This window comes from Dromiciops gliroides, chromosome 3 (assembly GCF_019393635.1).
Source record: "Dromiciops gliroides isolate mDroGli1 chromosome 3, mDroGli1.pri, whole genome shotgun sequence".
NCBI classification, from domain to species: domain Eukaryota; kingdom Metazoa; phylum Chordata; class Mammalia; order Microbiotheria; family Microbiotheriidae; genus Dromiciops; species Dromiciops gliroides.
Window position 1 is genome coordinate 654248414 of NC_057863.1, and position 10798 is coordinate 654259211.

Genomic DNA, 10798 nt, shown 5'->3' on the forward strand with positions numbered 1-10798 from the left:
ATGCGCATTGCGCATTTCAAATGGAAGCCGGAAGTTCTATCCTGTTCCTGCCTAGGTTCGTGGCTCAGCTCTGCTGCTCAGATGACAGGCGGAGGTTGGTGTTGGGGTTTTTTGCGGGCGTCCGCGGGTGTCCGGGCTTCGCTGCGAGCTCCTCTTCGTGGGGTGCGTGCTCTGCGAGTGTGCGTCCTCCCCGTGGGGGTGTCGCTGACTGGGTGAGTGTAACCTCGTGGGGCGGAGAATGCGTGTGGAGTGGTGAGAAGCTGGCAGGAGCGCGTGTGCGCATGCTCTGTGACTCGGAGCACTGTGGGTCTCCCGTGGCCCCGTCCCGAGTGTGGTCCGAAGTTTGCATCGCGGGTCTCGGGGAGCAGCCTGTGCCCCTGGCCTGACCCGGGTGTAAAGTCGTGGGGTTCGGATGAGATCCGGGGCCCCTCCTTTTCTGGGGAAGAACAGCAGCCCCCCCTCCGGCAGCGCGTGAAGGTTTGCAGGGCGTCTTCCCTGGGTGTCATCGCATCGCTTCATTCCCCCTGGGTCAGTCCTGGCCGGAGGGGCCAATGGCCACTGTCACTGGCCTGGATCTCCGTACGAGTGTCCGTAAACATCTAACAGTCTACGTAGATATGTGCAGGAGGACCTGGGGGGACGATCCAGGGCGTCCTGGAGTGAGGGAGCCCTTGGCTTTCTCAACCGGGTGACCCTGATCAAGTCACTTAACCGGCGTCTGCTTCCGCGTCCTCATCTTTTCCAATGGGACGAATAATAGGAGGTGTGTGAGGCCCCAAGGAAATCTGTACAACCCTTTCCTCCCCAAAACTTTCAGGGCTCAACGAGGGTTAACTATTGTTATACAGACCTAGGAGTACATAAGGGCAGTAGGTGGTACAGTGAATAGAACACGGGCCCTCAAGTTGGAGGACCAGAGTTCCAATCTCTCCTCAGACACTTACAAGCTGTGTGACCCTGTTGATTGCCTAAACATACGGGGCCACTTCCAGTCAATTCTGATATGTATCTTGCCCTAGACCCTGATGGCTCTGGAGGAGAGAGTGAGGTTGCTGACTTTGCACAGCCCTCCTTCCCTTAAATCTAGTTCACTGCAAGTCACAACATCACCTAGATGTCTTGGTCCTCTTTGAGAATGAAGAACAGGGGCAGCTAGGTGGCGCAGTGGATAGAGCACTGCCCTGGATTCAGGAAGACCTGAGTTCAAATCCGGCCTCAGACACTTAACACTTACTAGCTGTGTGACCCAGGGCAAGTCCCTTAACTCCAATTGCCCTGCAAAAAAAAAAAAAAGAAGAAAGAGAACATAGGACAAACAACAGCCTGTATCAAGGGCACATATGACATAAAATATACAATTACAATGGCACATACAGGGAAATATGAACTTTCTGATTATGTGAAGCTAAGTGCGCAGGTAGGATATATTATCATATGAAGCCAAGATATAAGTAGCAAGCTATGAGTAGGTACACTTGTTGATTAATGGCTTGTAGGAAACACTAGTTAAATCCTAAAAGTTCATCTACTCAGTGAAATTGGGTGTACATTTTTTTTTTTAAGTGAGGCAATTGGGGTTAAGTGACTTACCCAGGGTCACACAGCTAGTAAGTGTTAGTGTCTGAGGCCGGGATTGTGAACTCAGGTCCTCCTGAATCCAGGGCTGGTGCTCTATCCACTGTGCCACCTAGCTGCCCCGTAAAATTTTTTGATGACAATATTTCAATAAAATGGTTTCCATTGTAATTCTAGGTGTTCTGTTTTATGCATTTAAAATAGGATTCTAAGAAGAATTTCCACTGCAGTCATCAAAGGGGTCCTTGTCACACAGAAGTGATTGTGGAGGGCAGCTCCAGGGGACATGCTTCTCACACTGTGTGAGGCCCCCCTTCCCTTCCCATCTTTTGGACCTATATCATCCCCCTCTCCTTTTTTTTTTGTGACCTTTCATAGCCGGGTGAAGCTTTTGTATCCTTTCTCTGAATATTATTCAGAAATGCATAATTGGAAGAAATAAGAAATTTCATTTAGAGTTGGGGCAGTCCCTGAACCCTAGATTAAGAACCCTAGGACTAGAGAAGGGCTTCTTCAACTTTTTCTGCTCATGACCCCATTTTGCCTGAGAAATTTTTCTGCTACCCCGGGTATATAAAATAGGTAAACATAACCTTTTAGTGTTGCCAGACTTTCTGTTACTCCCACATTCAATTACAGGACCCATAATTTAAGAAGCTTTGGACTAGAGAAAGGTCCCCTCTGCCTCAGAGTGACTTGGTCAGTTATTTTTCAGTCTTGTCAGACCCTTTGTGACCCCATTTAGGATTTTCTTGGCAAAGATACTGGAATGAATCGCCATTTTCTTCTCAGCTCATATTACAGATGAGGAGAATAAGGCAAACAGGGGTAAGTGACTTGCCCAGGCTCACACATCTAGTAAGTGTCTGAGGCCTCATTTGTTTTGTATGTTTGATTTTGCTTTTTTGTGGGGCAGTGAGGGTTAAGTAACTTGCCTATGATCACACAGCTAGTAAATGTCAAGTGTCTTCAGCCAGATTTGAACTCAGGTCCTCCTGAATCCCAGGGCCAGTGCTTTATCCACTGTGCCACCTAGCTGCCTTCTGAGGCCTCATTTGAATGAAAGCCCTCCTGACTCCAGGGCCAGTGTGCCACCTCTGCCCCAATACTGTTGTTTGTGAGAAGCTTGTGTTCTCACAGTCAGATGATTATTAATTAATGAGGATGCTAACTTACACAGTGACTAGAGCTCTGGCTTGAAGTAAACATGACCTGAATGCATTTTGGACTTCAGTCCTTTTCTAGCGTTGTACCCTGAGAATATCACTTCCCCTCTGATTGTCTGTTTCCTCATCTGTAATATGGGCATGGATAAATGCATCTCCCTCTCAGGTGTTGTCAGGTAGAAACAAAATCACATTGTTAAGGGCTTTCTAAACTTTAAGTCTGTGTGGAAATGCTCATTAGAAGTATGTTCATGTGATATGACTATTACTCCTTAGATCAGAGGGTCACATCATGTAACACATAGGGACACATCTGTGAATCCCCTTCCCTTTGGCTCCAGTTCAGGTCTCAGTACTACCCCTTGGGCCTCCTGTGACCACAGGAGATGGGGACAGGGTTTTGGGCCCTAGGGGCCATCTCTTTCATCTTTCCCAGAAGGGCCTTGATCCCTCTGGGAGCCCTTTGGCCTCTCTTTGTGTAGGCATCCTGGTGTTACCCCTCTTGGTTGTCTGGGATTTCTATTCTGCTGAGTCTACAAGCAACACATCAGCATTGGTCTCCCTCAGGGAACCTTTTCTGCCCTCAGCTCTCCCTTCTCAAGACTCTTCCCTTTTTCAGAAAGGAGCCCAGAGCAGGAGGAAGGAATGACCTCTGATCTCCTGTCAGACAGAGACCAGGTGAGTTGGATTTTTTTTCTCTCTCCCAAATACTAGTTCATTTCTTTGAGCAGGTGGGTCACCTTCCCTTCCTTTGGTCTCTGCCCAACCATGTCCTAATGAGGTACCAGAGCCCCAGTTTTTCTTACCCAGAAGAAGGGCCTTTTGTGACAGAAGATGTCAGGTTGGTAGATGGTGAGAATGGAGTGGACAGTAGATCACCCAGCCCAAACCCCCTCTTTGGTGCAAGAAGAAACTGGAGCCCAAGAGATCAAATGTCTTGCTGGTCTCAGAAGGGGAAGAGCTGGAGTAGACCCCAATTCTCTCTTTAAAAAATCTTGGGCAACTAGATGGCGCAATGGATAGAGCACCGGCCCTGGAGTCAGGAGTACCTGAGTTCAAATCCGGCCTCAGACACGTAACACTTACTAGCTGTGTGACCCTAGGCAAGTCACTTAACCCCAATTGCCTCTCTTAAAAAAAAAAAAATCTTAGGGGTGAGGGGTGGCACAGTGGATAGAGCACTGGCCCTGATTCAGGAGTACCTGAGTTCAAATCTGGCTTCAGGCACTTGACACTTACTAGCTGTGTGACCCTGGGCAAGTCACTTAACCCCTCATTCCCCCCCCCCAAAAAAATCTTCCTCTGTTCTCCCTTCTTTCCTCCTCCTCTCTCTCTTCCTCTCCCCTGGTCCTTATTATTATTACATAATATTTCATTTCTTTTTTGCCTTGGTTCATCCTTAATTGCTTTTTTAAAGCAACTTGAGCTAATCTGTACAGCACTTAATAAAGCTCTTAAAAATTTTAAGACATCTTAGAAAAAGATCATTCATTAAATATTGGGTTGTTATTCCAGCTACCATATTATTCTTTGTAAATGAGTACAAAAATATTTATGGACACATTTAATAGAAAAAAGGTATAAAAGTCAACCTAGAAAGCAAAATGTACTTTTAAAAAATTTAGGGTTGATGCAGGGAAGTGTTGGAGTCAATAAACTAAATAGAAATAATTGGGATCTTCTCTCCACTTTCCCCACCATGTAATTATTTTTTTAAAAATAATAAACATTTTAATTTATAGTTTTGAGTTCCAGTTTTTCTCTCTCTTTCTCCACCATTTAGAAGTAAATACTATAGGGGGCAGCTAGGTGATGTAGTGGATAAAGCACCGGCCCTGGATTCAGGAGGACCTGAGTTCAAATCCAGCCTCAGACATTTGACGTTTAACTAGCTGTGTGATCCTGGGAAAGTCACTTAACCCCCATTGCCCCTCACACAAAAAAAAAAAGAAGAAGTAAACACTTTTGGAAATAGGTTGATTTTCTGGTACTTTGTTGGGCACGTGAAAAAATGAAAGCTAGCCCTGTCACATATCATAAATATCTCAAATAAGATTTATTGAGGGGCACGTGAAATCAGAAATCACTGGGCCATGCGTGTGTAGGAAAGAATATGACTCCTCCTTGCAATCCAGTGCCCCTCAATGTTTCTTGAAAGCAAGATTTTCCCCCTTGTTGTAAGAAGTTTCCTTCAAGTAAATCAATTTTTGGTGAGGACAAGGGGAAAGCAACAAGAGATGGGGTCTTTGAGAAAGCGGGTTTGAAGGACTCCTGCAGCAATAATACTATGCTTACAACTAGGGCAGCTTCTTGGGAAAACTGACTAGGTAGGTATATACCCATGTGTTCATACACTGATGCCTCACGTGTCTGTTTTGATGTTTTTAAAGGACTCTTTCTCTGGGCACAAGGTCACAGCTGCAGAAAGAAAAGCTTCTTTGAAGGAGGGCAGGGCATGGAAATTTACCAAGAAGTGAAGCCTCAGTGAGTGGAGCTCCTGCACTCATCTTTCTGAGTTCAAATGTGCCCTCAGACACTTAGTGGCTGTGTGACCCTTAGCAAGTCAATTCCTCCTTTTGCCTCAGTTTCTTCATCTATAAAATGAGCTGGTAAAGGACATGGGCAAATCACTCCAGTATCTTTTTTCAAGAAAATACCAAATGGGGTCAGGAAGAGCCAGGACTGGAAAACAACAACGAGAAAGCTATACAAGCAAGGGCAAAGAAACAGTGTCTGCCCTTAAGGAGCAATGATCTGTTTTACTGTTTCAGGAATCAATAACATTCAAGGATGTGGCTGTGGACTTTACTGAAGAAGAATGGAGGGAGCTGGACCCAGCACAGAGGGACCTATACAGGGATGTGATGCTGGAGAACTATAAGAACCTGGTTTCCTTGGGTAAGGACAGCTTTCCTCTGTAACTAAAAAGCTATCTGTTGTGGTGTCTGTGTATTAGCATGTGTTTGGGAATTTATGTTTATGGAATATGCATAAAACTTTTAGGGAATAAGCTCTCTTTTGATGACATTTTACATAAACATTACACAATTCATGAGATATCTTATGGGGAGATGCTCAGTCATGCAAAAATAAAGACTTTCTCTTTCCTATTTTTAGGAGGTAAGCTTTTCTTTTTACAATAGCTTTGTGTGTCCATGATAGTACACATTCTCATCCTTTTTTCCCCACATCAAAGATCCTACCCTAAACTCTCAAGTCAGACAAGTTGAAGACATGAAAGGTTCCCGTTCATATCTGGCCTCAGACACTTGACACTAGCTGTGTGACCATGGGCAAGTCACTTAACCCTCATTGCCCCAGAGAAAGAAAGAAAGAAAGAGAGAAAGAAAGAAAGAAAGAAAGAAAGAAAGAAAGAAAGAAAGAGAGAGAGAGAGAGAGAGAGAGAGAGAGAGAGAGAGAGAGGGAGGGAAGGGAGGGAGGGAGGAAGGAAGGAAGGAAGGAAGGAAGGAAGGAAGGAAGGAAGGAAGGAAGGAAGGAAGGAAGGAAGGAAAGAAGGAAGGAAGGAAGAGAAAGATAGGTTCCCATAATCTTGGCAAAAAAGTTTTTCAAATGAACTAATTTTCCTTCTGAGTCAAATCACCTCTGTGAATCATCCTGCCAAACACTCTCTCTCTCCGTGGAAGAAACAAGGATGAGGACTGAATTGAAAGAAGTGATATCTATCTATCTATCTATTATTATTATTATTATTATTATTATTATTATTATTATTATTATTATTATCATTATCATTATTATCTTTATTTTTATTTTTAGTGAGGCAATTGGGGTTAAGTGACTTGCCCAGGGTCACACAGCTAGTAAGTGTTAAGTGTCTGAGGTCAGATTTTAACTCAGGTCCTCCTGACTCCAGGGCCGGTGCTCTATCCACTGCCACCTAGCTGCCCCAAGAAGTGATATCTATGCTAGTTTGGCTTAGCTGTTAGGGCTAGCTTTTCCTAAAGAAGGGAGCTTAATCCCAGTAATCCCAGAAATCCCAGTAATGAGTACTAACTGATTTAAAGGATATCCCTTTTCAATGCATGTATTGTAGATGGGATTGAGTATGCTGTAGATTAGATGGTCTCTGGGGTCCTTTCCAATCTGAGAATCAGTGATGGTCAGAATTCTTTACTGGGTCTGTGTTCCTAATGATTTCTGTGTCTTTTCTCATGATCAGGATTGTCAGTTTTTAAACCCCATGTGATATCCCAGCTGGAGCAAGGGGAAGAACCCTGGATATCAGAGACAGAAGTCCCTCAAGTGGTTTGTCCAGGTGCGTAAGTGAAGGTTGATGAGATTCATTCCAAACAGGAATGGAGCTACTCAGTTGAACACCTTTGAAATGGAAAGAACTCTTCTCAAAGCACCCTGGGTTGGTTGATAAGAAAAGTCTGAGGTTACTAAACACAAGTCATGTCCTTCATTTGCCTTTCTCTTTGTAAAATGTCATCAAAAGAGAGCTTATTCCCTAAAAGTTTTATATAAGCAAAACTGGTAGCATGGGACATATTGTGGGAGCCTTAGAATCCCTTATTGTGTCTTAGGACCCAACCATTTTTCCTTTCCTTGGATGTCCCAAAATATTTAGTAATAGATTCCGGGATTTTAGCCAAGATTGACATCAGGCCTTAATAGTTTGGACTTTTCAGAATCTGCTTGTTTCTCTTTTTCAACATTTAAGCATTTTCCCCCACAATTACCATCAGTTTTTCTTTGCATCTGTAAATGATATGAGTTGCAGAATCTTATCTTATCTCCTCACATGTCTGTTTAGGTCCCTCTTAACAGTGTTTATTCTTTGATCATCATTGTTGCTCATGAAGAGTTAGAATTAGGAAGTAATAGAAGCAGTTTCCTTTATTACTATACAGAACAGTGAATTTTGATATCTTTTTTTCCCCAGATTCCATTGCTCTGAGACAAAGTGTCAAAACTTAGAGTGGCCTCCAAATCAGGTGGTTTTTCTGGGAGAGCCATCTAAGGAGATAGTCACCAAGAATGTTCCCTTTGCTTCAAAACTGGCAGGAGCATGGGAATATGAGGTCAAGATAGAGAAGCAGAAAGGCAACTGTAATAGACAATCTAAGGAAGTAACAAGGATTCAAAGAAAAACTAATGATCAGTTAAAGGTTCATAAATGTAATACATTTGGGAGGTGGTTTAGTCTAGTGTCACTCATTCTTCCACCACAGAGACTTCCAACAGGAAAAATTCTCCAGAAATATGATACACTTGATAAGAGTTTCAATGAATTTTCAGACCTATATAAAAATAGTAGAATTCTCTCTTCTATTTGTAAGTATAATAAATACAGGAAGCCTTTCACTTATCACTCAGATCTTATTCAGTTTCATAGAATACCTACTGGACAGAGACTATATGAATGTTGTGAATGTGGGAAATCCTTCACTGACAACTCAGTCCTCAGAATCCATACCAGAGAGAAACCTTACACATGTAATGAATGTTGCAAGGCATTTAAGCTGAAGCCCCCTGGTTATGAACATCAGAAAACTCATTCCCAGACAATAGAGAAACCCTACAGATGTAATGAATGTGGGAAAACCTTCAAGCAGAGGTACGCACTTAGTGAACATCTGAGAATTCATACTGGAGAGAAGCCTTATAATTGTACTGACTGTGGAAAACGTTCACCCCACAGGACGTCATTATTTGTGCATCAAAGAATTCATGCTGGACAAAAACCATATAAATGTACTGTCTGTGGGAAAGTCTTTGCCCACCGGGCAACACTTACTGACCATCAGAGAATCCATACTGGAGAGAAGCCTTTTAAATGTACTGAATGCGGGAAAACTTTTACCCACAGGTCATCATTTCGTGTCCATCAGAAAAGGCATGCTGGAGAAAAACCATACAAATGTACTGAATGTGGGAAAGCTTTTCTCCAAAAGGCACAGTTTATTGAACATCAAATTGTTCATACTGCAGAGAAACCTTTCAGATGTAATGAATGTGGGAAAAGTTTTAGCCGGAAAAGCTATCTTACTGGCCATCAGAGAATTCATAGTGGGAGAGAAAGATTTTTACATGTCTGAATGTGGGAAATGTTTCAGTCTGAGGCCATCCCTTATTATGCATAGAAAGATTCATACTGCAGAAAAGCCATACAAATGTACTGACTGTGGGAAAGCCTTTACCTACAAGGGAGCATTTAATAACCATCAGAGAAGTCATAGTGGAGAGAAGCCTTTTGAATGTACTCAATGTGGGGAAAGCCTTTGCCTACAAGGGATACCTTGTTGTACATCAGAAAATTCATACTGCAGAGAAATGTTTTAAATGTACTCAATGTGGGAAAGCCTTTGCCTACAAGGGATACCTTGTTGTACATCAGAAAATTCATACTGATGAGAAACCTTTTAAATGTAGTGATTGTGGGAAAACATATCGCCATAGTAGGTCTCTTACTATACATCAGAGAATTCATACTGGTAGAGAAGCCTTTTAAGTGTGGTGATTGTGGAAAAACATTCCGCCAAAGTAGTTCTCTTACTGTACACCAGAGAAATCATACTGGAGAGAAGCCATTTGAATGTAGTGATTGTGGGGAAAACATTCCGCCAAAGTAGGTATCTTACTGTACATAAGAGAATTCATACTGGAGAGAAGCCCTTCCACTGTACTAAATATGGAAAACCTTCAACCAGATAAGAGAGATTAACATCAGAAATTCATACACTAGTGAATTCTTTTTGTGTCCTGAATGTAGGAAAGCTTTCAGTCAAAGGATGCACTTTGCTCCACATGAGGGGATTCATCCTGTAGCAAAACCATTTAAGTGTAATGAAACACAGTAAAAAACCTTCAGGTCCGTGCAATATCATACTCCAAAGCTCACATTGCAGATGGGCATATAAATGTAATGAATGTGGGAAATCCTTCACCAACAGCCCAATCCTTAGGAAACAGCAGTGGAAACCCTGTAATTGTAATTAATCAGGGGAAAGCCTTCTCTTACTCATGGCCTCAGTCTTTGTGAAGCATCATAAAAACTTACAATGAGAGAATCCCTACAAAATGATTCTGGGAAAGCCTTCAACAGGAGGGGCCATCTTATTCCTTTGCTCTTTTTTTTCTAGGTGGACTGTCATACTGTGAGAACATAATTAATAATTAATTTCTTGTGGACTCAGAGACCCAGTTTTAGTTGCTCTCCTCAAAAAAGTTCAATCTTTGAGGAAGTTTTAATATTGTACCAGGGACAGCCCCAGGTCTGCAAAAGAAATGGAGATTGATTCTTTTTGTCTAGCTAAATTGAGCTGATGCATTAAAACACACCTAGACACTTGCCTCTGCCCTTCGGGATGTCCTTTGCATACTTCCCCGATATGTCATCTGTAGAGTACATGTAATTTGCACCACACTCAAGCCGTGTTGATTAATGGAACTGAATGATGCTAACCCATTAGCTTTGATTAATGCATAATGACCCTGCCTCTATCAAAAGAGGTTACAAAGGGGCAGCTAGATGGCGCAGTGGATAGAGGCACCGGCCCTGAGAGTCAGGAGTACCTGAGTTCAAATCCGGCCTCAGACACTTAACACTTACTAGCTGTGTGACCCTGGGCAAGTCACTTACCCCAATTGCCTCACTGAAAAAAAAAAAAAAAAGAGGATACAAAGCCTTGCACACTGGAGGGTTGAGATCTTGGCTCAGGAATGCTGTTGCTGGTGGACTCTCTTCCTCTAAGGCCTTGAGAACCACAAGCTGTCTCTCTGAGAGACAGAATGTGTCTGGTGTTTTCCAGGTGTTTGTGCTAAGTGTCACGTGGTCAGTTCTTTACTAATATATACTGCCCAAACAGGTTACAGTAGTTGTACTATATAAGTAGCAATAATATTAGAAAAACACAGTGGAGCAATAATCATTTTAAAAACTATATTCAGATGATAAAAGTTGTTTTACCTACTACTGCTCTGTACCTAAATATTTCTCCATGTTTGCCCTTCTACTGTGAGGGAAAGTCATATTGTGAATAACCAGTATTTCTATGTGAATCCTCCCTTTGCTGATTTGGACAGCCCCCTTT

The 10798-nt window shown here is 42.7% G+C and overlaps 2 protein-coding genes across 2 annotated transcripts; both read left to right on the forward strand.

Annotated features, from left to right (window-relative positions):
* Positions 1-9970, forward strand: LOC122748324 (zinc finger protein 90-like). The gene is made up of 5 exons (XM_043993984.1): positions 1-94; positions 3361-3419; positions 5513-5639; positions 6922-7017; positions 7648-9970. Exons 1-5 carry the CDS (start codon positions 1-3, stop codon positions 7680-7682), a joined length of 411 nt encoding a protein of 136 aa, XP_043849919.1. The 3' UTR covers positions 7683-9970.
* On the forward strand, positions 7782-8803 carry LOC122748325 (gastrula zinc finger protein XlCGF7.1-like). Its single transcript, XM_043993985.1, has 2 exons — positions 7782-7786; positions 8101-8803. The coding sequence occupies exons 1-2, from the start codon at positions 7782-7784 to the stop codon at positions 8801-8803; spliced, it is 708 nt and encodes a 235-aa protein (XP_043849920.1).
* Positions 9971-10798: the final 828 nt, after the last annotated feature.

Coding starts and splice junctions, on each gene's coding strand:
- LOC122748324 (XM_043993984.1), top strand. CDS start 1: ATGCGCATTGCGCATTTCAAATGGAAGCCGGAAGTTCTATCCTGTTCC. Junction 5,640..6,921: donor TAAGAACCTGGTTTCCTTGG/GTAAGGACAGCT, acceptor TCTCATGATCAG/GATTGTCAGTTTTTAAACCC. Junction 7,018..7,647: donor CCCTCAAGTGGTTTGTCCAG/GTGCGTAAGTGA, acceptor TTTTTTCCCCAG/ATTCCATTGCTCTGAGACAA.